Source organism: Juglans regia, chromosome 15 (genome assembly GCF_001411555.2).
Source record: "Juglans regia cultivar Chandler chromosome 15, Walnut 2.0, whole genome shotgun sequence".
Classification (NCBI taxonomy): Eukaryota; Viridiplantae; Streptophyta; class Magnoliopsida; order Fagales; family Juglandaceae; genus Juglans; species Juglans regia.
The window spans coordinates 76,459-102,955 of NC_049915.1; the positions used below are offsets into that span (position 1 = coordinate 76,459).

General features: G+C 36.3%; 3 protein-coding genes across 4 annotated transcripts in view; 2 read left to right on the forward strand and 1 right to left on the reverse strand.

The window, feature by feature from the left end:
• The first annotated feature begins 91 nt into the window (after positions 1-91).
• On the forward strand, positions 92-7,528 carry LOC109002863. The gene is made up of 10 exons (XM_018980780.2): positions 92-414; positions 1,289-1,523; positions 1,666-1,752; positions 1,856-2,025; positions 2,595-2,734; positions 3,234-3,411; positions 3,509-4,130; positions 5,203-5,315; positions 5,468-5,711; positions 7,027-7,528. The coding sequence occupies exons 1-10, from the start codon at positions 251-253 to the stop codon at positions 7,252-7,254; spliced, it is 2,181 nt and encodes a 726-aa protein (XP_018836325.1). The 5' UTR covers positions 92-250; the 3' UTR covers positions 7,255-7,528.
• Positions 7,529-7,663: 135 nt separating this feature from the next.
• LOC109002937 (G patch domain and ankyrin repeat-containing protein 1 homolog) lies at positions 7,664-12,304 on the reverse strand. 2 transcript variants are annotated; one of them, XM_018980877.2, is made up of 4 exons: positions 12,109-12,304; positions 11,892-11,945; positions 9,963-10,085; positions 7,664-8,016 (listed from the first exon to the last, which is right to left on the reverse strand). In XM_018980877.2, exons 1-4 carry the CDS (start codon positions 12,175-12,177, stop codon positions 7,903-7,905), a joined length of 360 nt encoding a protein of 119 aa, XP_018836422.1. In that variant the 5' UTR covers positions 12,178-12,304; the 3' UTR covers positions 7,664-7,902. The 2 variants fall into 2 exon arrangements, with proteins under 2 accessions (XP_018836422.1, XP_018836413.1); XM_018980868.2 differs by having other exon boundaries at positions 7,664-8,034; positions 12,109-12,281.
• Positions 12,305-15,745: 3,441 nt separating this feature from the next.
• The window catches only part of LOC109002920 (phytochrome-associated serine/threonine-protein phosphatase), a 29,490-nt gene continuing 18,738 nt past the window's right edge, over positions 15,746-26,497 (forward strand). Inside the window, exons 1-3 of the mRNA XM_018980847.2 lie at positions 15,746-15,946; positions 17,277-17,423; positions 17,529-17,596. Of these exons, the coding sequence (XP_018836392.1) occupies positions 15,866-15,946; positions 17,277-17,423; positions 17,529-17,596 (296 nt within the window). The 5' untranslated portion in view covers positions 15,746-15,865. The remainder of the gene's footprint in view (positions 15,947-17,276; positions 17,424-17,528; positions 17,597-26,497) is intronic.

Consider the following 26,497-nt stretch of genomic DNA (forward strand, 5'->3'; position numbering starts at 1 on the left):
GGATCACCCAGCCCATATCTTTCCCTCCCCAAGGACAGTAATGAATAAACTTTAATAAAATAAATTATTAAAATTTAGGGCCGGGGGTGTTAGAGGCCCACTGAGAAAGGAAGAGACAAAGGGATCAGAAACTGTGAAATGGATGCAAATTTTGTAGAAATTAATTAAGGATCAAGTTTGCGAAGGAAATAATTTATTTTCTCATTGTGAACTGATTTTTTTTTTTCTTTTAACAAAAACAAGATAATTTATGGAGAATGCGAATGCAAAGGTGGTGGGGATTTTGGAGAACTTGATGATAAGCCATTCTTCTGTGTTCAATCGCAAAAAGTCGAATGACTCGCCACCCGATTCACCCGATCCAATTCCTCAGCTCTCCGCTCTTGCAAATTCCGTCGTGTTTCGCTGTTCCAAGTACTCTCTCTCTCTGTCTCCATTGCTTTAGTTATCATTAAACCAGTCTTTTTCCTGGATGGCATGTTAGGGTTAGGGTACTTTCTTTTGAGCGTCTCAAAACCCACCCACCCACCCACACACGCGCACTCAAGTATATATGCCCCCCCACCCCCCACTACTGGGAATTTATTACAATAAGCTAGAAATGCTGAGTTCCACTTTACAAGAACCTGGATTGAAATCTTTCTTCAGTTGGGGAGACAGACGGCTTACAAGTCAAATACATGTCTTACAATTTATGTTCTCTACAAAGTAGGCCCATTGCGTTTTAGATTTGTGTAAAAAAAAAAAATGCGAGCATATAAGGCAATCAAATGCCGTTTCAGTCTTCGTCAGAAGTTCAGATTCATCAAAGTTGGAAACTTGGGCTGAACTTTAAAGGCCATACAGTCAACTTGACTCTTTTTTTAAGCTATCTAAACAGGCTATAAAATTAACTAGACATAAGATGGACTTAAGTTACCGAAAAATTCAACATATTGCGGCTTTCTAATTCAAAGTAGACCGCTAGTTTTCTTTGTACATATGCGTTTCTGTTTTTTATGTGTGTGTCCGGAACTCAGTGTCATATGTTTAATACTTTAGCCATATGCTCACCAAAATAAATAAATAAATAGCACGTTAGCCATATCCTTCAGGTCAGTTTTAAGTGTTCATTGACAAGGAATGGAATTAGGCAGGGTGCCCTCTTACAGTAAAGCATTTTTTCCAGCATTATAGGTGGATTCTCATAACATAATAATTAATTTTGTTCTATAAATGATACGATTCTTCATAACCAGTTTTTCTCATGATGAATTCATGTCTTTAAACACATCCAACTTTGTTGTAGGATCCTTCAAGTCCCCACTGAAGATTTACAGCACTGTTTTGAGACAGAGCTACCCGAGAGTGTACAAAATATCTTGACATATGCTAGGCATTTTCTGGAATTTTGCTCGTATCAAGCACTTAATCTGTTGATTAAAAGTCCTGATTATTTGAGTGACAAGGAATTCCGTCATTTGACGTATGACATGATGCTTGCATGGGAAGCTCCTAATATTGAGAGTGAAACACCAGATAAAGTGAGACAGCTCATATTTTTTATCCATTGATATTTAAAAGATATATTGAATTATTTAGTAGAGGATCCATTTGAAGAAAACAGCTAAATCTTTCAGTTTTTAGGGTCTTGATAACCCTGTTTTAAACTTTTTTCAATTGCAGGAAAATGCTTCTTGTAGTAATGAGGAAGTAGAGAGCGACGATGGCTGGTCACTATTTTATTCAAATTCTACGACTATGGCAATTCAGGTTCTTTTCATCATCAATCTCCTTGTTGCTCTGTCTGCAAGTAGCAGATTTTAGTGGTATCATGTGCATGGATATCAACATTTACTTGTGTTCTCTCCGTCAGGTTGATGAGAAGAAAACTGTTGGTCGAGAGGCTTTTGCACGAATAGCTCCTGTTTGTGCTGTTGTTGCAGATATAATAACTGTTCACAATCTTTTCGATGCACTGACAAGTTCTTCAGGACATCGACTTCATTTTCTTGTATATGACAAATACATTCGAAGCCTTGACAAGTATGAGTTTGCTTCTTGAGTGGTATTAATTGTTTGAACTGTGAACTGAAGTTCTGAGTGTTATTAAAGCTGTTCTCAACTCACTCGGTATGGTGGAAAAGGTGAATGATTTGGTTAGGATATTTCCTGACACTTCCTTTCTTTTAACATGGTTGTAATTGCCACTATCAGTTTAGGCTTTCTTTACTTTCCAATCCACACGATTTGAGTATATTGCTGATACAAGCCATCGATCATGATGGTAAGATGGGAACTAGAAAAGACACCATTAACTTAGACAGAAGTGTAAACTTCATTTAATTTAACATTCAAATTATTGTGTGCAATGAAAAAGGGGGATACAGAATGTTTGAATTACTCAATCTATTCATAAAAAAACTACTGAAATTTCAATTAATACTGTATCACAGCAGAAACTATGATCATTATACAAAATTTAAAATGAAATCAGTCCATTTATAAATAATATGTTTCTTCTTCTGTGTTTGTGTTCTCTTAAGGTATTTTGACTCTATAAATGAATAGTAAGTACTATTTTGATATTAATTCATACCATGACCCCTCCACAGAATTATCAAGTCTGCAAAAAATGCATTCGCCTCTTCAATTGGAAATCTTCAGCTTTCTGAGGGGGAAATTGTCATTGATGTTGATGGTACTGCTCCGACTCAGCCGGTTCTTCAACACGTTGGAATCTCTGCATGGCCTGGTGAGTCATTGTGTTCCTGCTAGTGGAAAATCAACCTAGATGTCCACTGCTGAGAGTTGGAAACATAAGCCCCTGCCTGCCTAAATAGGATCCTGAGAAAGGAGAAAACCTCAATCCATGACACAGCACACTCCTCCATGTGATGCCTATGAGGCACCTATATGGCTGTTGTATCAGCAGTGTTAATATCCTGTGCATAATGCTTCTATAATAAGTGATGTTTTCTTAACATTATCTGGCCAGATTGTCCTCCAAATCTCTATGGTACCTGATGACTTCTTAAAGCCAGGTCTCAGTCAGGGCAACATCAGCTTTTGCCCAAAGTTACCAAAAGCTTGTATATATTTTTTGTAAATTCAATGCTTATTTATATGATCTATAACTTTGTTTGCCCAATGTAGTAATGGACTGGTTAGGGTGATGAACTCAGTTAACCCAAAATTTCTAATCAGTAGTTTCTATCCAGACAGTGTTGTGTATTGAATTTTTGTCTGCCCAGGACGATTGACACTGACCAACAATGCTCTGTACTTTGAGTCATTGGGAGTTGGTTTATATGATCAAGCCATTAGATATGATCTGGCAACAGACATGAAGCAAGTCATAAAACCTGAGTTGACTGGACCGCTGGGTGCTCGTCTTTTTGATAAAGCTGTGATGTACAAGTCAACATCTATGTACGTTATCATACATAATCATCAACTTCTCTATACATCTAAATCATTACCTTGCCCTGATTTTTAGTTTTCTTTTTCTTTGATACTCCCATTACAGAGCAGAGCCTGTTTATTTGGAGTTTCCTGAATTTAAAGGCAATTCTCGCCGTGACTATTGGTTGGATGTATGTCTTGAGATCCTGCATGCACACAGGTTTATTAGGAAACACAACTTTAAAGGGATTCAGAAATCAGAAGTACTTGCAAAGGCTATTATAGGCATACTCCGATTTCGTGCAGTTAGAGAAGCCTCCAACTTTTCCGCTTCTCATTACAAAACCTTACTTGCCTTCAACCTGGCTGAAAGTCTTCCAGGGGGTGATACGATTTTGGAAACTTTGTCATGTCGCTTGGCACTTTTGAATGTTGGTGCCACCCAACATGATGGTACTGGGACTACATTTGCAAAGCGACGGTCAACTCTGTCCCCGACAAAATGGCAGCCAACGTTGTCCCCAGTTTCACTTCTAACTCTAGATCGATTGGGATTCACATTACAAAAAGAGGCAAATCTAGATGGAGAAGTAGTAATGGTTGGAGAAGTTTGTGTCGGAGAGATAAATCCCTTGGAAATGGCAGTGAAACAGTCAGTATTGGAAACAGGGAGGGCTGAAGCTGCTCAGGCAACTGTGGACCAAGTGAAGGTGGAAGGAATTGATACAAATGTTGCTGTAATGAAGGTTAGTTATGATTATATTCCACCAGTAACCTACCAATCAAAAAAAAATTTCACCAGTAACTTTCTTTTATTTCCATTGGTTTTTGGTAAATATGAGGCAATGGGAAACATAGGAGAGAAAAAGGGGGAATGAGCTCAGAAGTTTTGAAAACAAGGAGCGTTCTCCGGACGAGCTAAGAAGTTTCTTCTTCCATACTTTATTTCTTTGGGCATCTCTTGTGTACTTAATGGAGATTGCTTCAAATGACTTTCTTGTAACTCTTTCTAGCTTCTTTTTATGTAACTAGGTGTATGCTGTTTGTATACCTCGTGTACTTGGGCTATGCCTATTTACTACTATTAATAAATTGTTGTCTTACATACTATCAGTGCCTGGGTATACATGGTATATCTTTTCAAATTTCAGACATTGGGTATCTCTTGGTTTCCATACTGGAGAAACTCAGGGTACCTATTTCCTTACTTTTGTCAGGCTATCAGCCAAATTGATCAATTAGATTTTGCATAGGCAATAACACTTTCTCTAAACCATGCAATCATGACTGTATAATCTAGTGGAATAGGTTAAGGAAGCACTGTTTATGTTAAAAATTGCACAATATGGGTGGTGAAGATTACATAATTGTTTGTTTCTTTCTTTTTTAGGAGGCTGCTAGAGCCATTGAGGATTCTAACCAGTCACCGCTCACGACAAGGCAAATTTTCTTTTTTTTTGGCTTTTTTCACACATTTTTTTAAACCCCTTAAAAATTTTAAAAAAAAAAAAATCACTAACTCATCAAAAAACACTTCCTACTCATTAAGCAAAAAAGAAAAAGAAAAGGACAATCGGTGAGAATTTTCGGGAGCCACTCTCGGTGAGAGTGGCATTTTCCTCTTTTTTATTACATAAGCTTTAATGGAATACCATCTGGAGAGGATTTTATTAAGCACATAACACACCACAATATTGTATGCTCAATCGGGTTCTATTTTCTGTGATACCTCTGGTTCTTTGGAGACAACATTTTTGGAGCTCATAATGATGAAAGTTCCATTTTTAATCATAAAATGATTGTTTCTGTTTGTTGTAGGAGCTACTGTTTCCAGTTATCGAGTCAGCTAGACAGCTTCAACTGTTGGCCTCATGGGAAGACCCTACTAAATCAACAGTCTTTCTGGTGTTGACTGGCTACTCTATTTTGAGGTAACTTGTCCTTGGCTGGAGCTTTGCAAACTTGAGTTCCATATTGATATATATTTCCTTGACCCAGCACACTGACATTGAATCACAAGTGGACCGTTAATTTCATGTAAATGTATAATCTTGGCTACAAAATGATTAAATATGACATGCAGGGGGTGGATTAGATACATGTTGCCAGCTATTTTTTTTATCATGTCGATTCTCATGCTCTGGCGCAAGCATTTTAATAGAGGGAAGACATTGGAAACCTTCAGAGTAACACCTCCCCCTAATAGAAATGCTGTAGAGCAGCTGCTGGCATTGCAAGAAGCCATCACTCAAGTTGAAGCACTAATTCAAGCTGGGAATATTATTCTCTTGAAGATAAGGGCTCTCTTATTTGCCATACCTCCACAGGTAAATTCCCAAACCATGCTCTGTTTCCTATATAAAAGATCAGTAAAAATTGGTCCTCTTTATTCTTATAAAAGAATAAAAATACAGTAAAAAGTGGATACCAGTTTAACTTCTCTTTTTCTTTTCCCTAAAATGAAGAGAAGAAAATTGTTATCCATATTCTGGATTTTAATCATCTCTCCATTCTGCTTTTCTACCTTCACTTGTACACAGACTTGTATGATTTCTCTTGTTTTTATAACTGACATTGTAACCGCTGGTATGATTCAAAGTACAAATACAAATGCCTTTTGACTCTCAAGGTTGCTCTAGAAACTTCGACTCGAGTGTTCTTGTAAGTCATAAGCTTGTCACTTTGCAGGCATGACATGAGGTTTGAGGACTAAAATCTATTTTCCTTAAAATGAAGAGAAGAAAATTTGTATCCATATTCTCGGTTTCAACCATCTCTTCATTATGCTTTTCTGCCTTCTCATGCACACATGCTTGTATAGGTTCTCGTGTCTATAACTGACATTGGAACCCCTGGTAATATTCTAAGTACGACACACATGCCTTTTGACCCTAGAGGTTGCTCTAGAAACTTCCACTTGAGGGGTCTTGACTCCCCAAGTGGTAAGGGCCCTGGTCTTTTTGGTGTGCTCCCCTCCAAGTCTAGGCCCCTTGGGGGCAAATGATTTCTACGGGACACGTCCCATCAGTTGGTCTTTTTGGTGTGCTCAAGTCTAGGCCCCTTGGGTGCAAATGATTTCTAGGGGACACGTCCCATCAGTGAAAAGTTAATGATTTACCAGATCCTTGTGATGGGGACCGTTACATGGGTCTGGGGTTTAACTGAGTAAAAAACATACTTCGGTTGCACGGTCTGTAGGTTTCCTTGCCACTTTGCAGGCATGACATGTGGTATATAAGGACTAAACTCGGTTGTGCACTGAATAATGTTAAATTGTAACCTATATGAAACATTTGTCTAGAAATACTGTTTAGAGAAATACTGCACCAAAATATGTCGAGATTAAAAACTTCAAAAAATATTGTTTAGAGAATTATAGTTTTAAACTGCAAAAAAAGCATGAATAATGGCGAAGACTGAAAATCAAGTTAGTTAGAAAAAGCATTGAAGTTGTGTTCCCTCCTACATTTGCATTCTAATAACACGTTTTGAGGTAAAGATGCAGATCTTTAGTAATTTTTTATAGGTCACATAATCAAATGAGCAAGACCTTAAGCTTTTTGTTTGAACACAAATCTTAATAGGAATTTCATTCTCTGGCTCCTGCTAGGTTATATTGTTATCTGATTTTGTCATTTTCAGGCCACAGACAAGGTTGCTCTACTGATGGTTTTCATGGCTGCAGCATTTGCGTTTGTGCCTTTAAGATACATAGTTCTACTAGTATTTCTAGAGTTTTTCACAAGGGAAATGCCATATAGGAAAGAAAGCAGCGACAGGTGGGTTAGGCGGGTTAAAGAATGGTGGGTTAAAATTCCAGCTGCTCCCGTCCAGCTCCTTAAAGTTGATGACTACAAAAAAAAGAAATGAGAATTGCTTGTAAACGACAAAGTGAAACTGCAGTTCCAGTTGACAGCCTTGGCTACGATGTGCTCATGTCAATACATAGTTAGGATGCTGATTATATTTGTTCTTGCGGTACCCCTTTTTGTATGTGAATAGGAAACTATATTCCCTCACATTTGGAGCCAGAATAAATTGAATTTGATTCATTCCATGTGTGCGGATCACTAAACTAGCGTGCATGGGTTGAATTGGGTATGAAATTTATGTGAATTGACCAGCAAAGAAAATTAGAAATTTCTATCCCTGTCAAGCCGAAGCTTTTAATATGAGATGAGAATTTCATAAACCTGCGTAATGAAAGCGGAGGGCCTGTCCTGACAGTTTTTTTTAAGCTATTATGAGACTTTCTACTCTGGTGGGAAATTGGAAGTTCTGAGATTCAATCCGGGGGTTGGGGACCCTCTTTAAATTAGGGACAAGAGAGAGCAATAAATCTAATGTTGTGCATACATCATGCAACCAGGAAAATCATGGTTATACAAATTTTCTACTATTCTTTACAATTCTATTTGAAATAAAAGGTAGTTATGTAAAATTAAAACTATTTTCAATAAAGTGCACTGGTTGATTATAAAATGAGCTGTTAAATGGTTGCAAGTGGATCGTTGTCCATCAAACATTATCTGGCCAAAACTCCCTATAAAAGGCCCGCTCAAATTCCTTCTCTTGCAACTGCTTTTCCAGCTCCTGCATCTTCCTCATTCTCTTCGAGAGCGTCTTGCATTTCTTCAAAGGCAAATGATCCTAGATTAGCAATGATATAAGTAGTTTGCAGGAAATGGAATAGAACGGTTTGAGGAAAAAAACTAGATAAAGCAATTAGAATAATCAAGGCCAAAAGCTGTAAGTCGAATATTTCAATTTGATCAGTCGCATTGCAATTTAATCACAATCTGTCACTAGCCATCGCTTCGAAATTGTAAGCCAATAACTCAAAACCATCCAACAAAGTGGCAGAATAGCATCTTCTAACAATCCGTACATATACCAGCACCAGTAAGTAAGACCGTGAAGAGTCTTCTTTTATTCATTCCCTTTTCTTCTTTTTGAAAAATTCAAAAAGTTAACTTTTAGTCCAATATTTGATCCGGATCCAATATTGACAACTTCAATGTTAGGTTTGGATAGTGAGTTAAGATGACATGAATTGAGATGAAAGTTGAATAAAATATTGTTAGAATATTATTTTTTAATATTATTGTTATTTTGAAATTTGAAAATGTTGAATTGTTTATTGTATTTTGTGAAGGAATTTAAAAAAGTTATAATGATGATATAAGATGAGATGAGATGGGTTGAGAGTATTTCTCAATCAATCCAAACTGAGCCGTTCTTAAAGTGCCTTTACTGTTTATAAAGTTTTTTTAAAAAAAAAAAATCGAAACAAATGTTATTTAGAAAACGAAAGAAAAAAAAAAGTTATAACCCTCGGACCTGTGCAAATAAAAAAGTCAATGGAAATGAAGATCCAACTGCAAAACATGCCTTGAAAGAAATATGGGTAAAATAAAACTTAGAACTGACCACCCAGCTGTCCAAAACAGCAAACCCATGAAACCATGCAAGACAACATAAAAAATAAAAGAAAAAAGAACGACAAGATCTTAACAGTAAAGGGTTTTACTTAATTTGACTCAACAAATTACGTTCCAAACAAATTTGGAGAGCATTATTTTCTACCGAGGATAAGCTATTTTTCTGTGGTCTAGATAGTGTAATCTCAAGAATCTATACTCAACCAACTTCCACAAAATGGACCCTCCTCACATGTGAAAATTTGCTAGGAATATTGAGCTGAGGGATGGATAGATCAAATTGTTGCCAAATTTTGTATAAAAACATATAACGGAAACTTTTAGGAAGGAGAGCAACCAGCTCCTCTATTGCTCCTTGTAGGATGTAGGGAAGTGTTGGATCTCAAACACAGAGTTCCTTTTTGAACATTCAACTTGTCATTCAATCGCCTTATATGATGTATTTAGAGGGAAAGCAATTTTATTTAGAGGACTGTGAACAGGCGTTGGAGGAGCTCAAAACTTTCTTTTTCAATAATCTCTTCCTTTGGATAGCTTCTATAGACTTTAATTAGCTCAAATTTCATGATTTTCTCGTATTTCTTCCTCATTCTAGATAGTGGACTCCATTTTTTTTATCAGTAAATAAGAATTTTATTAAAATATGCATAGCCAAGTACACAGGACATATACAAGAGCAACACCTATGCATGAGAGTCTAAAGATACAAGAAAATCATGTACGATCATGCCATTCTATATAGTGGACTCTCTTGTATGCATCATGTGTACTCAGGTAGGGCCTATTGCGCTTTTTAGTGAAGTTTTATTATTTATAAAAAATAAAATAATTGGCATCCAAAATTTTAACTACTGACACAGTTTCTACCATCAACCCCTCATTTAAGCCTGTTTCTCCTGCCACAAAAGCATATTTGAGTGTACTTGACAAATCAATATAAACAAATTTCCCTTTGCCAAAAACAACCCTACATTCTAGAACTATTTTCTGGATTTTTGAGATCAGGTTCGTTCAAATAACATTTTTATATATTTTTCACGGTTAGCAATTCCCACAGACCAAAAAGAGAGAGAAAAAATGAACCATAAAAGTGAACAAAGAAATAAATAAATAAAATTTTAGGATAAAGCAATTCACCTGGTCATTTTTCTCGTTAGATGCGGCAGTGACATAAGATTTCTTGGCTACCATCTTCACTTTATCTGCTCCCAGGCCTCGTTTATTATTCTTCAAATATGCTTGTACAGGCTCCAACCTACCCTGCTTAAACAATAAAGAAAATAATTACATTTTCCATCCCAGAAACTGGGATTATAGGTAAAGACGCTACAGGGTGAAAAAAAAAAAAAGAACAGAAAAAAGAGGTGCAGACCAGCTGAACAAAGAGGTATGGAAAGAAGGATCAAAGAAATGGTGCCTTTAAATTTGTACTAGAGTTATGCATATTGTTCAATCAATAAAATTTTATCCTTATAAAAAAAATTGCATATAACTGTGCACATGCCTTTAAGATCATCAACCCACTGTATGTAATTTAGCCCATAAAAATTACAAATTATAAGAAAGAAAACTAACATTCCAAAAGAAGACTAACACTGATGGTGTAGCTACTGCATAAGGAAAGTCATACTTGTAATTTCTTAGCACCTAAAAAGTAGAGGAAGCTCCAACATGACCAATTCCGGCAATAAACGTGTCAACAACAGCACAACACCCACATATATGGCCTTTTGGCGTGATCCATTCACCAATATTCTACTGTTCTACTCCTTTAAACACTAGTGTATCAAATATTTATTGGCTGGCATTAGGAAACGACAGGTGAAGTTTTTTTCTTTCTCTGATAATTAAGTTATACACGCAATTGGTAGATCTTGAACCCTTCACCTCACCATTCACCCATTATTATAGGGGAGGAAATGTCATTTTAGCTATACATGAAACTTGATTGCAGTTGGTTCATTTTAGCCCTTTGACAATTTCAATACCTAAACAAACCAAGCTTAGAAGAACATCTAAGCTTGTTGCATAATGGATTCAATCCAATTCCCTTAAAGGAGTTTCACTTGCCTGTATTCATTGTTTTGGGTAAAACTTTAAAAGCCACAAACCTTTCTGAGGTTTGTGAAATGCAAACCTACTTGAAAGGGTAAAGCCAAGAAAATTCTGGGCATGAACCCAAGGAATCTAGGTGTGAAGCCTAAAATCTATCTATCTAGGTGTGAACTCTTTTGTGGTACATATGGATTGAGAGGAATGGATGTTGTTTTGAAAATATAGAACGTTCATTGGGGGCGATTAGAGATTTATTTTTCCATTCTTTGTTACTTTAGGCTAAGGCTATTGTATTGGAGGGGATTACCTTTAATGATTTTTATGCTGCTTTTTCTAGCTCGTAGATTGTAATTAGGTGTTTCTCTCTTGTATACTACATGTATACTTTGGCTATGTCTAATTATGAGGATCAATAAATTTTCTTACTAGTCAAAAAAATTTCTGCAACTAATCAATCCTTTAGAATCTGCAATCAAACATCTATTTCTAAACCTTAAAAACCCTAAATCCAAAGCATAAGAACCCTAACAAAACCAATATTTTATAATTTTTATTAGCTCTCAAACCCACAAAACCAACAACTTCTAATATTTCTAATCTCGGGTGGGTTACTGTTAATTGGTTACACGATAATGAAACCTTAAACTAACAAAACTTCCTGACCTTTACTTTTTTTTTATCAGTAAATAAGATTTTATTGATCGTATAAATACGCAAAAGCCCAAGTGCACGGGAATCTTCCTGACCTTTCCTACCACAAAACTATAATCCTACCAACCCGAAAAACACTGAAGTAACCTGCTACCATATTCTAGCTTCTAGCAAACTTTTATTTACCACAATTCAATCTTTTCCAGCCAGCTTAAACCTAGAACTCTAAATTTTCTTCCCCAGCTATAGAACATTGGAACTCCATCTCAAAATGCATTTTCAAGGAAGCGAATAAACAACAATGATTTTTCGAATTTGAAAAAATAAAAAATAAGACAGAAGAAGAACGAACGAAAGAACCTGCTCGGAAGCACCAAGACCGGTACCTTCTTTCCAACCGTGTTTCTTCAATAGCTGCAAAAATCCCATGATATTTACAACCCCAGAACAATAACAATTTCTACAAAAATCAAATTCAAACGGCAGAGATAGAGCGAGATATAAATCAATAAAAGAAAGAAACCACGAAAGGATAAAAGAACAACGAAGAAAGAGAGAGATGAAAAGAGAGACAAACCAGAAAACCAATGTTGGAGGAGTCAATGGATGAACCATCTTTTGAGGAAGAGTCTCCTCCCATGGCCATGGTTTCTCTCGATTCAAATGATTTGGCTTTGGGCAGCTACATTGAAAAGTACTTTGCTTTTACACGTGGTTTTTCGGGCAGCGGTAGCGAGGACGAGTACAGGTGGAATGAGCAGATGTAAACAGATGACAAATCAAACGTTAAATCAAATGTTTATAAGTAATTATATTAAAATCATAATATGACACGATTGCTCCAATAGATATATGGAAGATGTTAGAATGTGGTTTGAGTTTTAATTTTGATAATTTATGTATTTAATTTTTTTATTTAATAATTAAAAAAATAATTTTTAGTGCATTAATATGTTTTTTATTTTTTAAAAAAATATTTTTTATTTTCTAAAAATACTTAAATATATTAAAAAATAAAAAAAAATAAAAGAATATAAAAATAAGAAATTAATTTTGTACTAGCAGGCACACCCAACAGTCAAAACTGAGCGACACGCTAGCACGACTCTAGTTATAAAATCAAATAGATATATAAATAATAATAATAATTTTTTTATAAGAATAAAAATAAAATATTATTATTTTTAATTATTTATATATCTAGTTGATTATTATGAAAAATAACATGAAGAGACAGTTATTACTTTTTGAAACCATATCTATAGTAATAAAATATTATTCCTTAAATTTAAAGACAATATTTTCATTTTAAAATTTATATATCATCATTTTTATTATTACCCTCTTAACATTTCTTGATATGTCATTAAATGATAGACATATAAATAAAATATAATAAATAGTATTTAATTATTTATTATCGCATCATGAGATGATAAGAGAATGATTGTAAAATGAATGAGGAATTTAAACACATTATTATTCTTTTAAAATTTAAAATTGTAATATCGATATTTTTTTTAAGAAAATAAAGGTACTCCAATTTTATTGATAATTCTCACTTATAGCGAATGAATACCGTATACAAATAGAGCATGTGGTTACAATAAAATTCCGAAACCAAGTTCCTAAAGAAAATAAAATGAAAAAATTAATAATATAAGATTACAAAAGGTCTATAAAAGAATAAAAAATTAGGGTCAATATCCATCTTAAAAAATAAAAACATGTTCTTACCAAAATAACTTTTTAAAGGATAAAAGTTGTAATCGATTCTTTTAATAAAAATTTAAAAAATGCATTACAAATATATTAATATGAAATATGTTACCACAAAAAACTAAATTATATACGATAAATTAAATACCAATTATAAACTTATGCATAAATTGGAACCTACAAATAATAATTTCATTTTGTAAAATGAAGATATTATTAGTCCAATAACTATGATTTATTTTCATGAATTACTATGAAAAATAATATAAAAATAATTTTTATTTTTCTCAAATAATATTATATAAGAACACACGAGTATTTTTAAATCTAAGAAGAAATATAAAAAATATCTCACGTTGTTAATTTTTTCCACAAAAGTTCAATAAACCAAATCTTCAATCTAGATTATTTGTAATTATTAATATTTTATTATTAATATTATTATTATATTTTAATTAATATTAAAATAACAAAAATTTAACTATTTAATGACGAATTAGAGGATACAAAATTAATTATGCAACCGAGGACAAAAACGTAAGTATAAACTCAAACAAAAGTTACTATTGACAAAGTTATAGCCTCTTTTATTTATAGAATAGATAATTATTTTTAAAATATTTGTTCTCAGAAAAAAACTTGTTTATAAACTATTTAATTTTAATTAGAAAAATAAATTTTATATATATTATATAATTTTGTCTACAAATTTTTAAATATCTTTTATATATAAGCAACTATTATTAATAAGGATTCAAATCATGTATATAGCATTAGAAACATGTTTTCTTTTTATTATACTTAATAAACTAGAATCTTATAAAGAGTAATAATTTTTTATTTTCAAGTAATGTAGGATCTCATACACTATCTATCCTTATATTTATCATATGAAAAATCACAATGAAGTTCTAATTATATCATTGACTAGTCATTTTGGAGTATAAATCATATAATTTTGGGTCTTACATTGAAACGTTATAATTGTATTTCTTAATAATCAATTTTGTATTTATGAATTAATTATTTAATAAACAAATCGAAATGAAATTAACTTTATAATCTTTGGTTGAAGAGATAAAATAGTATATTTCAGTAGCAAACGACATCAAAATTCAAAAATTTATTGTTTGATATCTATTTATATATTTATTACTTCTTTGTTTAAAATCTTAAAATTCTTATAGAGATTCAAATAAATTACCATCCAATAAACGAGCGAGAAATATATATATATATATATATATATATTGCCAACCCACATGTACAGTAAAATTACATCAATAAGAGGGGTGTAAATTGATGATATCGGTGCGGTTTTGATCCAAAACTCAAACCTCACCGATAACTACTATACACTGATAGAACCGGCTAATTAAGGGGGAGAAAATCAGTAGCGTCGGTTTTGGCGTGACCCTAGTCGGTCGTCAGTCTCCCTTCGACATCACAAATGGTTGGAAACTGATAGGGAGATGGCTTGGCATCGCGATAAGAGAAAGAGAGAGAGAGAGAGAAATCAAATAAAATGAAGAATAAGAGAAATGGGAGAATTAAACCTAAACTAAAACGATGTCGTTTTACTTAAATGAAGGGTCATTGTTTTACTTAAAATATATATATATATTATATCAGCAGATTCGTCGGTTTGAACTAGGTTCAAACCGGAATCGAACCAGTGGACGTTGATGACTCTGATGGCTATTCCAATCGATGCCCGCCAGTTCCATCAGTTCATGTATACCCCTGATTAATAATATTTGTTGTCTCTAAGAATGTAACCAGTTCAGTTTTGTTCGGTTTTGGATAAATTTTGAAACCAAACCAGTATATATCAATTTTGGAAATTTAAGAATCGATACAAACCGATTCATCACCAAAATCAAAACTTTTGATTTTTTGGTTTCAGTCTTGTTCAATTTTCCGGTTTATCATTTACACGTATGACACTATATATGTTTAATATTATAATTTTTTTAATACTAAACTTAATTGTGAAAATTTAGTATTTATTATTAACAATTACTAATTCTTTAATGTTCAATTATAGTAGTATAATATAAGTAGTGTCTAACATATTAATGAGATTAATAAACTTGAATAATAAGATTAAAATAGCATAATTAGTGTCTAATTATACTAGTATATTATTTTTATGTTATAAGATTAAAAAATTTGAATAATAAGATTAAGATTTCATGTTATATTAAATATAAATATATAATAATAATAGAAAAATTATACTTAATATAAAAAATTATATATATATATATATACAAATTCGGTTTAGTTTAAATCGAGTTTTAAAATATAAAAATGGTCTAGTCCAATTTCATTTTATTTTATTTTATTTTATTTTATTTATAAGCCTTCCCAATTTCATGACAAAAAACAAAGAAAAGGCAGAACTCGCATGAATTAAGGCCGGGAAAAAAAAGAAAAGAAAAAGAAAAGTAAAATAACAAAACCACGGATGTGTAGTATATTATAGGTAGAGGCAGATCTGTATATTTGGAAAATTGAGTTGTTCATATCGGGCGGCTCTTCTTGCCTTCGCTTCATCGAGAAAAACCTAAGCCCCCCTAATACAGACGAAGAAGAAGAAGAGAGAATCGGAGATGGACTTGGACCAGTGGATCTCGAAAGTGAAAGAGGGTCAGCATCTGTTGGAAGACGAACTTCAGCTCCTCTGCGAATATGTGCGTATTCAACACCCCCCCCCCCCAAAAAAAAAAATCTGCCGTTTCCTTTTCTAAATCTCTCTCTCTCTCGCTCTCGCTCTCGCTCCCTCTCTCTCTCTCTCACACACACACCCACCCACCTGTATATGGACATATATTACGTTGTATCTCGATATTATTAGGGTCTTAGTTTCTCACTTTTTAAGAGAAGAAACTGAGCGTGCAAAGTTGAATCCTTACAATATGTTTGGTTGCTGAAAGAAAAAGGGGACATATTTTATTGTTAATTTTATACTCTCGCAATTCTAAGAAGATAGTCGTTCGACTCAAATTGTCGGCCTTACGTGAAGCATCCGATATTATTTTGAAATGAATGAACTCAACTGTTTTAGAAACTAGGTATCGCCTTCTTGTTAAAAGAAAAGAAAAGAAAAAGAAGAAAATGGGTATCATTCGAGGGCTATATTTTTGCCTATAGCGAGTTTGGGTTTAGAATCCCATATTTCTATTTGTAAATATGGGTCGCGAATGCTTTGGCAAATTTGACCTCCGTCATGCTAATTAATTAAATGTGGCCCCCTCTTATTCTTTAACATATGAAAAAATATCTCATTAATCGTTGAGTTGATTCTTGGTTTTTTAGAGGGACAGTCGATTTGCATTTCATTGATTTCTTGAATGCCTATTTCCTGGAAAACTTGAGATATATAGGTCTAAAAATAAAGATGAACTGGCTCCAGGTAAACACAGTGAGCAGCAAAGATTTCTGCCCATCAAGTGAATCTGTATCCTTGCCTAGTAAAGTCATAAGGACGCTTTCTTGTAGCCAAGCAACGGACATCTTTTATGACAGTTGTGTGATTGCTTACAAAATCTTTAGGATAGAGTTCCTTCTGACTCAAATTGTCTCCAATAATGTGAGGCTTCACTGATAGCATAAAGCAGTGCTTACCAACTCACAAGTATCCGTCATACATCGCTTTGTATGCTATCTCAAAGCAGGGAAGCATTAAACTAGAATTTATTGTCATATATAAATCATACTTCCCTGATTATGTCACTTTGTGTGTTCATTTACTATCTGAACATGCCTAGTTAGATGGTGGTTCCGTCTTTTTCTTTTTTCTTGTATCTGTGAAGTTATATTCTACTTGATGTTTATGATGAAACAAATATACAAACAGATGGTTTGCCTAATTGAAAGGATTTGTTGAATTGATCTTGTTTCTTTCAGTTATGGTAAATATGAGTGTTCATGGAAACAAACATACAGATGGTAGTCACCATCCTATGTTCGTTTTATACGTTATCATTTATGGAAGAAGTTCATAGTTGTTACCATTATCAGGTCAAAGAGATCCTTATTGAGGAGTCCAATGTGCAGCCTGTCAATAGTCCGGTCACTGTTTGTGGTGATATTCATGGCCAGTTTCACGATCTAATGAAACTTTTCCAGACAGGAGGTCATGTACCGGAAACAAATTACATATTTATGGTATGGTTCCTCCTTTTTGTTGAAAATTGTGTCGACTTTTAATTGCACCATCTCACGTCACTTGCTCATTTGCTCTATTGTTAAATGTTTCTAATTTATTATTAGGGGGATTTTGTTGATCGAGGATACAATAGTCTTGAAGTCTTCACGATCCTATTGCTTCTTAAAGCTAGGTATGTTCTTTTTAGGTGCTCTTGAATATTTTTTTTATAGGAAAAATAAAATTTTATTGACAGAAAAGTAGGTGTAACCCACGTACATAGTGATCATAGAAAACACTTAACAACAAGTGGGAGCTAGACATTGATACAAGCATATCAGAAAAACTAGTTCCAATCAATAACAAAAGCCTAAGAAAGAATCTCTTAAGCTCATCCAAGGAACACTCCTAGTCTTTGAAACACGGACCATTTCTCTCCGTCGGCACCGCATGATACAAAGAGAAATCATTGTCCACACATCAACTATATGGATGTTACCCTTGAGACCTCACCCTCTCTAGCACTCAAAAATATCCACCACCCTCCCTGGCATAACCCTTCACTGCACAAATCTGTGTTATTTTTGAGTCAGTATTCTTAAATAAGAGCTTTATTAAAGATGGGCATTGCCAAGTACACGGGACATATACAAGAACAACTCCTATGCATGAGCATCTAAAGATACCGGGAAATCATGTACGGTTATGCCATTAAAGTCTATTACAAGGTGCTATGATAACTGGATTTTGAGTTATTGTGGTGATTAAGATGGGTTATCCTGTAGAGGTGGTGATTGAATCCAAATGTTTTATTTTGTCAAAGGCTGGGGGTGGAATGCTGCGAGTCACCGAAAGAAACTGGAAGTCAGAACATGTGGTTCTGTTTGGTCCATCTTCAGTGCGGTGGCTTGGGAAGGTGTTAGAGGAGAGCATGAAAGGAGGAAGAAAGGAGGTGTATTCAACAACTAGAGAAGGATATTGTAGTATTATCGCCTGGTGTTGCTCAAATCGTAGAGGAAGATATCTTGAGGTTGCTGAGTATAACCAGCGGGGGAGAAGGAATGTCTTGTGCATTCCAGAAGGTGAAAATGGTTGGGGGTGGAGGAAGATGCGGGAGGTGCTGTTTGAGCCTAGAAAGGAGCTTCTTGGTGGAGGTCAGTTGAATGCTGTCAAGGGGGAGTTGAGGCACCAAACACGGTCGTATAAGGAGGTGCTCTCTTCGACGTTGCCGAACATGGTGGGGAAGGGTGATGGTGGCAGGAGGGGCTCTGTCAAGGGAGTTGGGCATCGTGAAGCTCTGTCGAAGCCGTATGGTGCGTTGAGCCACTCACATGGCAGAAGTTCTGTGGCATGTCAGGAGGCATGGGAGGTACGTAGGACGTTGTTGGAGGTGCAAGGGCAGTTACAGATGCTGCAGAAGGACATGGCTGAAGTACTCGAGTCTGTCGGTCTGTTTAAGGTAAGGGATGAGAAGGGGAACTTAAAAGGCAAACGAAAGGATATGGGAGATGGGCTTAGAAAAGCCCATAGTGAGGCCCAACTGAGAATTAAAGTTGGTAAGTTCGGGCTTTTTGGCGTCAGACGGGTCTAAAGCCAGGCAGAAGGCTTGGTCGTGTTCAGGTTTCTATGATGGGACTGGGCCGTCTAAGCCCAGGGCCCATTGTGATGGGTCTGGGAATGGGGCGAGCCTACCTGAGCCCACGAAAGGTCCACGAGACAGCAAGAGCCCTAATCCCGTGTGTACCGCTGAGTTACATAGCCTCGGCTTCTTGCTGGAAAGTGTGTCATCGACGGAGGATCAGGTGAAGGTTGCACAGACGGTGCCGACAGAGGGGATGGAAGTCGCCGATGATGGGCAGATAGTGTGCTGTGCGCAAAAGATGCTGGTGGAGTTCGGATCGCATTTCTCTCCCCCGAAGGAAGCTCAGACGTCGCCAATGTTTGTAGGAGATGTGGGTTTTGCTCCGGCGAACTTGTCCATCAAGTTGTATGAGGATTTTGAGGTGGCTGAGGAGTTGGATGATTCGGTCGACCTTATGCATTCGGTGGAGGATGAGTTGTTTCTCCATCAGTCTTGCGATCAGCTTATGCATTCGGTGGAGGATGACTTTTTTCTCCCTCAGGCTTGCGATCAGGTGGGCTTGGAAGGGATTTTGGTGGGTGAAGAGTTCCAGAATTTTCAGATTGATAGGAGGGGGATTCCTATTCCATTAAACTACTGCTATCCAAACCAAGCCTCAGATTGGGTCATAAATAAGGTGAAAGAGATCCAACATTATGTGGGGATTAATTGTGAAGGGTATGAAGAGCAGTTCATAGCATTGTTAACTGCTATGGAAGCTGGACATCAACAAAAAAGGAAAGGGGATTCGAAGAAAAACTGGGAGCTGAAAAAATTGGCATGGTCGATGAATTCGGAGGGAAGCTCCAGTAGGAGTAGGGTAAAAGGGAAGGGGTTGGCTGTACCCAAATGAAGCCTAAGATTGTGTCTTGGAATGTGCGTGGGCTTAACGAGGTAGATAAGCGCCACTCTTCGGCACTTGCTTCGTGAGTGAAAAGCGGACATTGTGTGTTTACAGGAGATGAAGTTGAAAATGATAGATAGAAAGATTGTGCGAAGTTTATGGAGCGGTGTTCATGTGGATTGGGTTTACTTGGCCTCTATAGGGGCATCGGGAGGAATTGTGGTGATGTGGGATAGGAGGGTGGTGGAGAAAGTGTATGAATTTATAGGGAGATATATGATAGCGTGCTCCTTTAAAAGTGTGTTCGATGATTTCTTATGGGCTTTTGCAGGTGTCTATGATCCAAATTTAGATGTTGACAGAAGATTATTGTGGGATGAACTAGGGGTACATAGTTGGTGGGATCTTCTATGGTGTATTGGGGGTGATTTCAATGTTGTGAGATTTCCAAGTAAAATTTTCAGAAGAAGAAGAGTGAGGCCTGCAAGTGTGGAGTTCTCAGAGTGTATCTTTGACTTGAATTTGATAGACCTTCCTCTCGCAGGGGGTCCAGCCACTTGGACAAATAACCAGACTTGGTCTCGCTTGGATTGCTTTTTAATTTCACCTGAGTGGGAAATCCATTTTCCTGAGGTATGGCAAAAGCGTTTGGTGCTTAAATTCGGATCACTGGTCTATTTTGCTAGATTACAGAGGCATTCATAGTGGTAGACGATACTTTAAGTTTGAGAATATGTGGCTGAAATCAGAAGGCTTTGTGGAGAGGGTTAAACAATGGTGGATTTCTTATCAGTTCAATGGTACACCTAGTTTCATTTTTGCGAACAAGCTGAATGCCTTAAAAAGAGACCTGAAGGAGTGGAATAAACAGTCGTTTGGAGACATAAGGGAGAACAAAAATATCAAGTGGTTGGAGATTCAGGAGTTAAATAGACTTCAAGATGGAAGGCTACCTTCTGAGGAGGAGTAGTCACAAAGAACTGTGTTGGTCGCAGACCTTGAGAGGATTATTTTACAAGAAGAAATGTTTTGGTGACAAAATTCAAGAGCATTATGGTTAAGGGAAGGGATTGGAGTAAGGAGTTTTTCCATCGCATTGCAAACTCGCATAGAAGAAACAATAACATAGAGGTACTGCACATTGAGGGGATGGAGTGTAGGGAAGAGGAAGTTATTAAAGATCATGTTACTGATTTCTCTGAGAATCTCCTTACTAAGCAGGTGGGGTGGAGGCCTACTCTTGATGGGTTGGTTTTTTGACACTATTGAGACGGGGGATGTAGTTAGGATGGAGAGGGCTTTTGAGGAGGACGAGGTGTACGATGTAGTAAGGAATATGGTAAAAGATAAGGCCCCCAGACCTGATGGTTTCTCTATGGGGTTTTTCCAAGATTGTTGGGAGGTTAATAAAGATGATCTTTTGAAAGTGTTTCAGGAGTTGCACTCGGCTGGAAAATTTGAGAAAAGTCTTAACGCCACTCTCTTTGCTTTAATACCTAAAAAGGTGGGGGCTTGTGAGATAATGGATTATCGGCCTATTAGTCTAGTGAATGGAGTTTACAAGATTATTTCTAAAGTACTAGCTAATCGGTTGAGTGTGGTGTTGGGGAAGATTGTTACTAAGCCGCAAAATGCTTTCGTAAAGGTAAACAGATTCTTGATTCGGTTCTAATTGCTAATAAATGTATGGGCAGTAGATTGAAGGCTGGGAGTTCAGGGATTCTATGCAAGTTAGATATGGAAAATGCATATGATCATGTTAATTGGGATTTTCACCTGTATTTACTGGATATGTGTGGTTTTGGGGAGAGGTGGAGGGAGGTCATGGATCAGCTGGTGTATTTCCACGGCAAGATTCTATGTATTGATCAATGGCAGTCCCGAGGGTTTTTTTGCGAGTTCTCGTGGCTTGAGACAAGGGGATCCGTTATCTCCCCTACTCTTTGTTATTGTCATGGAGGCACTAAGCAGGATGATCTCGGCTTTGGTGGCTAATGGTTTTGCAATTGGTTTTCAGGTTGGATCCTTGAGTAGGGGTGTTATTACTATTTCTCATTTGTTGTTTGCAGATGATACGCTTATTATGTGTGAGGCCAATCCCTATCAGTTGCGTGCTGTGAAGGCGTTGCTTCTTTGTTTTGAAGTTGTGTCTGGCTTAAAAGTGAACTATGATAAATCCGAGTTGATGCCGATTAGGGGAGTCCAGAATGTTCGAGAGTTGGCAGGGATATTGGGTTGTAAGATAGCGTCTCTTCCTATGATGTACTTGGGACTCCCGTTGGGTATAAATTCGAGGACTTGCTCGATATGGGATACGGTGATTGAAAAAATAGAGAGGCGACTGGCAAGTTGGAAGAGAATGTACTTGTCGAAAGGGGACCGGATTACGTTGATCAAGAGTATACTTTCTAACCTACCCACCTATTTCTTTTCCTTATTCCCTATACCGGCAAGTGTGGTTGGTAAACTTGAGAACCTACAAAGAGATTTTCTGTGGGGTGGTTTAGGAGAGGAATTTAAATTTCATTTAGTCAAGTGGGAGAAGGTTTGCCGTCCTATCTCCAGTGGCGGCTTGGGTATTAGAAACTTGAGGTTGTTTAATCGGGTGTTACTTGGAAAATGGTTGTGGCGATATACTAAAGAACCAGAAGCCTTATGGAAAGTAGTGATTGAGAAGAAGTATGGTGGTTTAGGGGAGGGTTGGTGTACTAGAGAAGTTAGAGGCACTTATGGAGTGGGGCTATGGAAACATATAAGAAGAGGGTTGGAGGCATTCCATCATCATACTTGGTATTAGTTGGGTACAGGGTCCAGGATAAGATTTTGGAAGGATGCTTGGTGTGGTAACAGTGCCCTTCAAGATTTGTTTCCTTTACTTTTCCTAATTGCAAGTGATAAAGATGCTACAGTGGCGGAGGTTATGGGAAGTGCGGGTGGGAGTATACACTGGAATATCAATTTCATCAGGGAGGCAAAAGACTGGGAGGTGGAGAGTTTTGTAGATTTGTATAGTCTGTTGTATTCTTGTCGTCCGAATGTCTAGCAGGAAGATGGTTTGTGGTGGACTCCTGCAGGGAGAGGGGTATTCACAGTTAGATCCTTTTATAAGGTTCTCACACAAGAACCTGAGATACAGTTTCCGTGGAGAAGGCTTTGGAAGAACAAGGCTCCACCCAAAGCTTCATTTTTTGTGTGGACAGCATCCTTAGACAAGATTCTCACTACGGATAAATTGAGAAAGAGGAGGATAATCATTACAGACTGGTGCTGCATGTGTAAAAGTGGGGGTGAGTCGGTGAATCATCTACTTTTACATTGTGAGGTTGCTAGGTCTCTCTGGTATGAGGTGCTTAATAGAATGGACCTAGCGTGGGTGATGCCAGAATCTGTGGTGGAAATGTTGGCGTGCTGGACCTCCATTCTAGGTGTGCAACAGATCAAAGCGGTTTGAAAAATAATTCCAATTTGTATCATGTGGTTCTTGTGGAAGGAACGCAATGAGCGGACATTTGAAGACAGAGAGATCTATGGCAGAGTTTAAAGTTTTTTTCTTTATGACTCTTTGTACTTAGGCAATTGCTGTAGACTTCAATGTCATGAACTTTTATGATTTCTTAGTTTCTAATGCGCCTACGTAGATAGGGCATAATGACCTTTGTAACTGGCAGTTTGTTGCCCATTCTTGAATTAATAATACTTATTTACTAATAAAAAAAAAAAGTCTATTACAATTGACCAATGGAATAATGTATTTAGAAAGAAAATTCTAAGCTCATTCATTGTCCGTTCACGATCTTCAAAACTCTGACCATTCATTTCCATCCATATTCATCATCATAAACAGTTCAGAACCATCTTCCACATAGCTTCTATTTGAGAATTACTTTGGATGCGTCGCTAGCTGGCCAGAAAATCGACTACCCTTCGTGGCATCACCCAATGGAGCCCCGCTTAGCAAATATATCATTCCACAAGCTCACATCAAAATGCAATGATGAGTGATCTGCGTACTACCCATTTTTCTTACACATATAATACCAATCCAACACAATGATTTGGCGTTTCCTTAGTTTATCTAAGGCGAGAATCTTCCCTAATGAAGCTGTCCATACACAGAAAATAGGCTTTTAGGGGGCTTTAGTCTTCTGTATATTCTTCCATGGGAATGAACTTGTAGATTGTGTCATAAAGGACTTATAGTATGATTGTACAGTGAATCTCCTCTTATTGGACTACAAGATCTTATCTCCTCCATTCACTCTACAATTATACAGAAGATTGAAGAAATTTGTAAATGTGTCAATATCCCTATCTTGGGTAGCTCTAAGGAAGGTGACATTCCATTGAGGCGAACCACTAGATAGAATCCATGAGCTCTACTATTGAAGCCGTATGTCTTCATGCAATGCCTTGTATTGCCAGGTAAGTTTCCTTTAGGATTCGGTCTCCACACCATAAATCATTCTAGAATTTAATTCTGGAACCATCCTCAACTGCGAAGCGTATGTATCAAGAGAAGTTCGTCCATCCTCTTCTTATGTGTTCCAAAAGCCCCACCCCATGTGATCCTCTCACCTCATTCGAGCTCCATCCTCCCCACAATACACCACATTTTAGATCTATGATTGCCCTCCACAAAGTTCCCCTCTCTGCTTGGTATCTCCACAGCCACTTACCCAATAAGGCCTTATTGAAAACCAGAAAGTTCTAAATTCCCAACCCTCATTCGCATATTGGAGTACAAACCGTAGCCCAATTTACCAAATGGAACTTGAATTCTTCATCCAATCCCTCCATAGGAAATCTCATTTCAATTTCTCTAATCAGTGAGCCTTCTTGCATGGTAGTGGAAATAATGATAAAAAGCAAGTTTGCAAGTTGGAGAGAGTACTTTTTATCAATGTAACTCTACCACCTTTGGATAAATATATCCTCTTCCAACTAGCCAATTTACGCTCCATTTTTTCCCATCATTGCACAAACTAGTGTTATTTTCCATGTACTTATATAAAAAACTAGTGTTATTTTCCATGTGAAGTTGATTCTTTATTCAGATTACCTCATATAGCCTTATTCTTCTTTGCATCACGTCGTTACTTAACATTTTTGGGCCTCGGCCTCCCAAAGCTCTTAGCACTCCAGAATATGTTGTATGCAAGTTATTTTAGGTTTGTATATGTAGTTTACTTGCCAGATACTAAGTTATAACTATGTTAGAGGAAAAGAACTTAGTGACTTGTGCCTTTTTTTTTCTTTCTCAACAATGAAGTTAGGATGACTATCTGTAACACCCCTTCTAAACCCATTTATAGAAACCTAGGGAACCCGGAATGCCACTGATTGCCTTTAAAAAATTTCTTAATGAAGTACCGGGTGTAAAATTTTTTATAGTTTAAAATAAAACTTACTCCATTAAAATTTAAAGGAGAGTCTATGGAAGCACTTATTTAAACTCATTCAAGTCTCATGTGCGTAACAAAATAAACTTAGGATAAGCTTGGGGAGTGAGATGAGATGAGATGAGAATTTTGTGAATAGTAGTAAGATAGTTTGTGAATAGTAGTGAGATAGTTTGAGTTGATGTTTTATGGAGTTTTGGGAAATGAAAGAGAAAAAGTTGAATACAAAATATTATAAAGTTAAAATTTTGTTAGAATATAGTTTTTTAATATTATTTTTGTTTGGGGATTTGAAAGTGTTGAATTGTTTTTTATTTTTTGATTGAAAGTTTGAAAAAGTTGTAATGATTAGTATGAAAGTATTTGTGTTTGAGTGATGTTTGGGAAGGAGATGTGATGATCTGAGAATTTTGGGATGGAAACTTTTTCCAAACAAGCCCTTAATAACCAAAAACATAAAACTAAATATCTAATAAACTGCCTAGGCCTCGTCTCCTTGAGTCAAGTCCCATCCCGCAACATCTTTCTCACAATAACCATAGCCTGGGGTGGTCAAAACTTTTAAAACATACAAAAAATTAGGCGTATAAGCAATACATCACGTAGTAAAAATAATATAAAATAGGGTCTCTTTGAAAAACTTGCATACTTAATACTTATACAACATAAACATGTAACATGTACTATGCATAACTCATTAACTTGTCTTTCCCTTTCTTTAATGGCTAGCGTACCTTAACCCCGTGTGCAGGGTTGTGCACCGGTTCCACTTCCTGTGGCCACAAGGGGAACTGCTTAACTTATCATAACATACTATGGTGGACCACGCTTAGGTTTGTGGCTTGCACATCCACCATAATTGCATTGGTACCATGCATCTCTTATGACCATTCTTAAGGCTTCTTTCATAACTTGTCTTTTATCTTTCTTGGCATGGTGCATTAGAACATATAATAACATGACATTGAAACTCTCTTTCATCATGTCATAACTTGGTATGTAAAAAGGGGCTTTCAATAAAGGGCCATACATACATAATACTTTAAAAACATCGTTTACCATACACATAAGGGTATGATCATGCTACTTAGATAATTTATAAAATAGGTGTGACAATGGGCGCGATCATGTTACTCACCTCACAACTTTGGACATCAATTAGTGCATCGATAATCACCTATCCAATAAATATGTAATCACGTCAATTTATAATCTCGTATATCAATACTT